A 1,935-nucleotide genomic window follows, 5' to 3' on the forward strand; every position below is an offset into this window, starting at 1 on the left:
CAATTCAGTTTTTTGCCCAAGTGAACCACTGAATCTTGAAATGCCAAAGCATCCCTAAATCTACCCTTGACTATCCATTTGTGTTTCTGCTGATCCAAAATATATACACGATCATTGTTATCTGAGAAGATAATCAAAATTTAGATTTTAAATTGTATTTGAAGTGCTTACCAGACATTGGAGAATAATACTTTGCAACATGTTGAAGAAGGGGTGCCAAAGCCCCTTCAAATGGAATTGTTACTGCAATGACAGCTGCTTCATCAATATCTATGGTGGTTGGGCGGGTATTGGAAGGGAATAAGTTGACAGTGCCCTCAATATCGATAGAAATGTCATCCCCAGCTGGATCAAAATCCCCTATGTTTGGGGCATTTCCCAGAGCCTTGCCATGGATAGTGGCTCCATATGGTTTAGATGCTCCACTAGATCTAACTAATTGAGAACCACTAGAACTTCCAATAGCCTTAACATTGCGGGCCTGGCCATGCTGAGATGACTGTCCATGAGGAGGACTGTGCATTTTCACATCCAAAATACTATCATCAGAAGCATCAGCAGTAGCAGTGATAGGTTCACTGGGCTGAGTTCGCTTAGCTCTAGAAGGTGGACCTATGCGAACAGTAGCAGACGTAATCTTGGCACTCTGGCCACCAGTATCATTATCAGAGTCAGAGTCACTATGATCCCCACTGTCAGCCTGAGACCCAGAATTATCACTAGCATCATCATTGTCAGAGCTTGTATCAATCTTTGCAGCAGTCAGCTTAGGTTCACGATCAACACGAGTACGACTGCTAGAAACAGTAGGTCCAGGTGTGGAAGAACAAATGTTCAGTACTGGGGACAAAGAACCGGTCGACTACTTTGTAAAAGAAAGAAAACGAAAGAAGGGGGAGAGATAAGAGACAAAGGAGAGACCGAAATGAGTACTTAGCGTATATCAAAACTGTAAAAGCTTAAAGGCGTGGCGTGAGCTTTCCAACGCGCTTAGAGGGAGTGGCGTGAGATCTTCGACGTGCTTAATGTGTCTCGACTTGAGGAATGCCGCGCCGTGGTGCGCGACGACTTAGAAGACGGTTGAAAGAATTGGGAGAGAGGGGAAAAAGAAAGTGCTCCATTCGTGAGGTGGGAGGACACCTTTAAGTACAAATTCAGAAATCACAAGGCATTCTGCACGTTCTCGCGTGCTGCCTGTCCCCAATAAATCTAAAATAAGAAAAGAAGACGAAGAAGTGTCAAAAAAGAAAACAAATAAAAGAAAACAACGCTGACGCTTCCGAGCTCTTTACTCTCCCCCACCTATTCCTACTGGACTCCTACTGGATTCCCGGAATCCTACCGGACTGGACTAGGACTGGGACACATTTTATGTTGGCTGATCACCATACAAATTTTGTATCCTAGTCCTAGTGGAGTCCTAGTAAATTCCTACCGGACTGAACCCAAATCACCAGGAATTGTGGAATTCTACTGGATTTTTAAGGAATGAGTCCAGTAGGAGTCCAGTAGGAGTCCAGTAGGAATTTCCGGGGACAGGGAGCCCAGTAGGACCAGCAGTTTGTCGCTGTTGTTGTTATTATATAATATAAAAAAAAGCGCAACCTGACAGAATTGAACTCTCAACCTTATGGACATAGGGACAATACTATAGAGACGAGCACTTTACCAGTTACACTAGAAAGGCATTACTATAGGTCATTATTATATGCTCTATATACCAACGTACTGACCTCCTTCCTAGAAAGGACGTCGGCGAATTCCGCGAGTGGGAATTTTGCCCAAACCCAACAACACTCGACAACACCACCATCACCACCCTCTTGCTCACCCACCACGAACACGTCGCCCACCACGACCACAACGGACGACGACAACACGCGACCACGACAACACGCGACCACGACAACAACGACGGCCACGACAGACGACAAC

General features: G+C 45.2%; 1 protein-coding gene across 1 annotated transcript in view; it reads right to left on the reverse strand.

The window, feature by feature from the left end:
• The window catches only part of LACBIDRAFT_323909 (uncharacterized protein), a gene marked incomplete at both ends in the record, with an annotated part of 2,439 nt that extends 1,071 nt beyond the window's left edge, over positions 1-1,368 (reverse strand). Inside the window, 4 exons of the mRNA XM_001877609.1 lie at positions 65-86; positions 172-794; positions 1,180-1,209; positions 1,343-1,368. Coding sequence (XP_001877644.1) covers positions 65-86; positions 172-794; positions 1,180-1,209; positions 1,343-1,368 — 701 coding nt within the window. The remainder of the gene's footprint in view (positions 1-64; positions 87-171; positions 795-1,179; positions 1,210-1,342) is intronic.
• Positions 1,369-1,935: the final 567 nt, after the last annotated feature.

The sequence above is a fragment of the Laccaria bicolor genome, genomic scaffold, assembly GCF_000143565.1.
Source record: "Laccaria bicolor S238N-H82 LACBIscaffold_5 genomic scaffold, whole genome shotgun sequence".
In the NCBI taxonomy this organism is placed as follows: Eukaryota; Fungi; Basidiomycota; class Agaricomycetes; order Agaricales; family Hydnangiaceae; genus Laccaria; species Laccaria bicolor.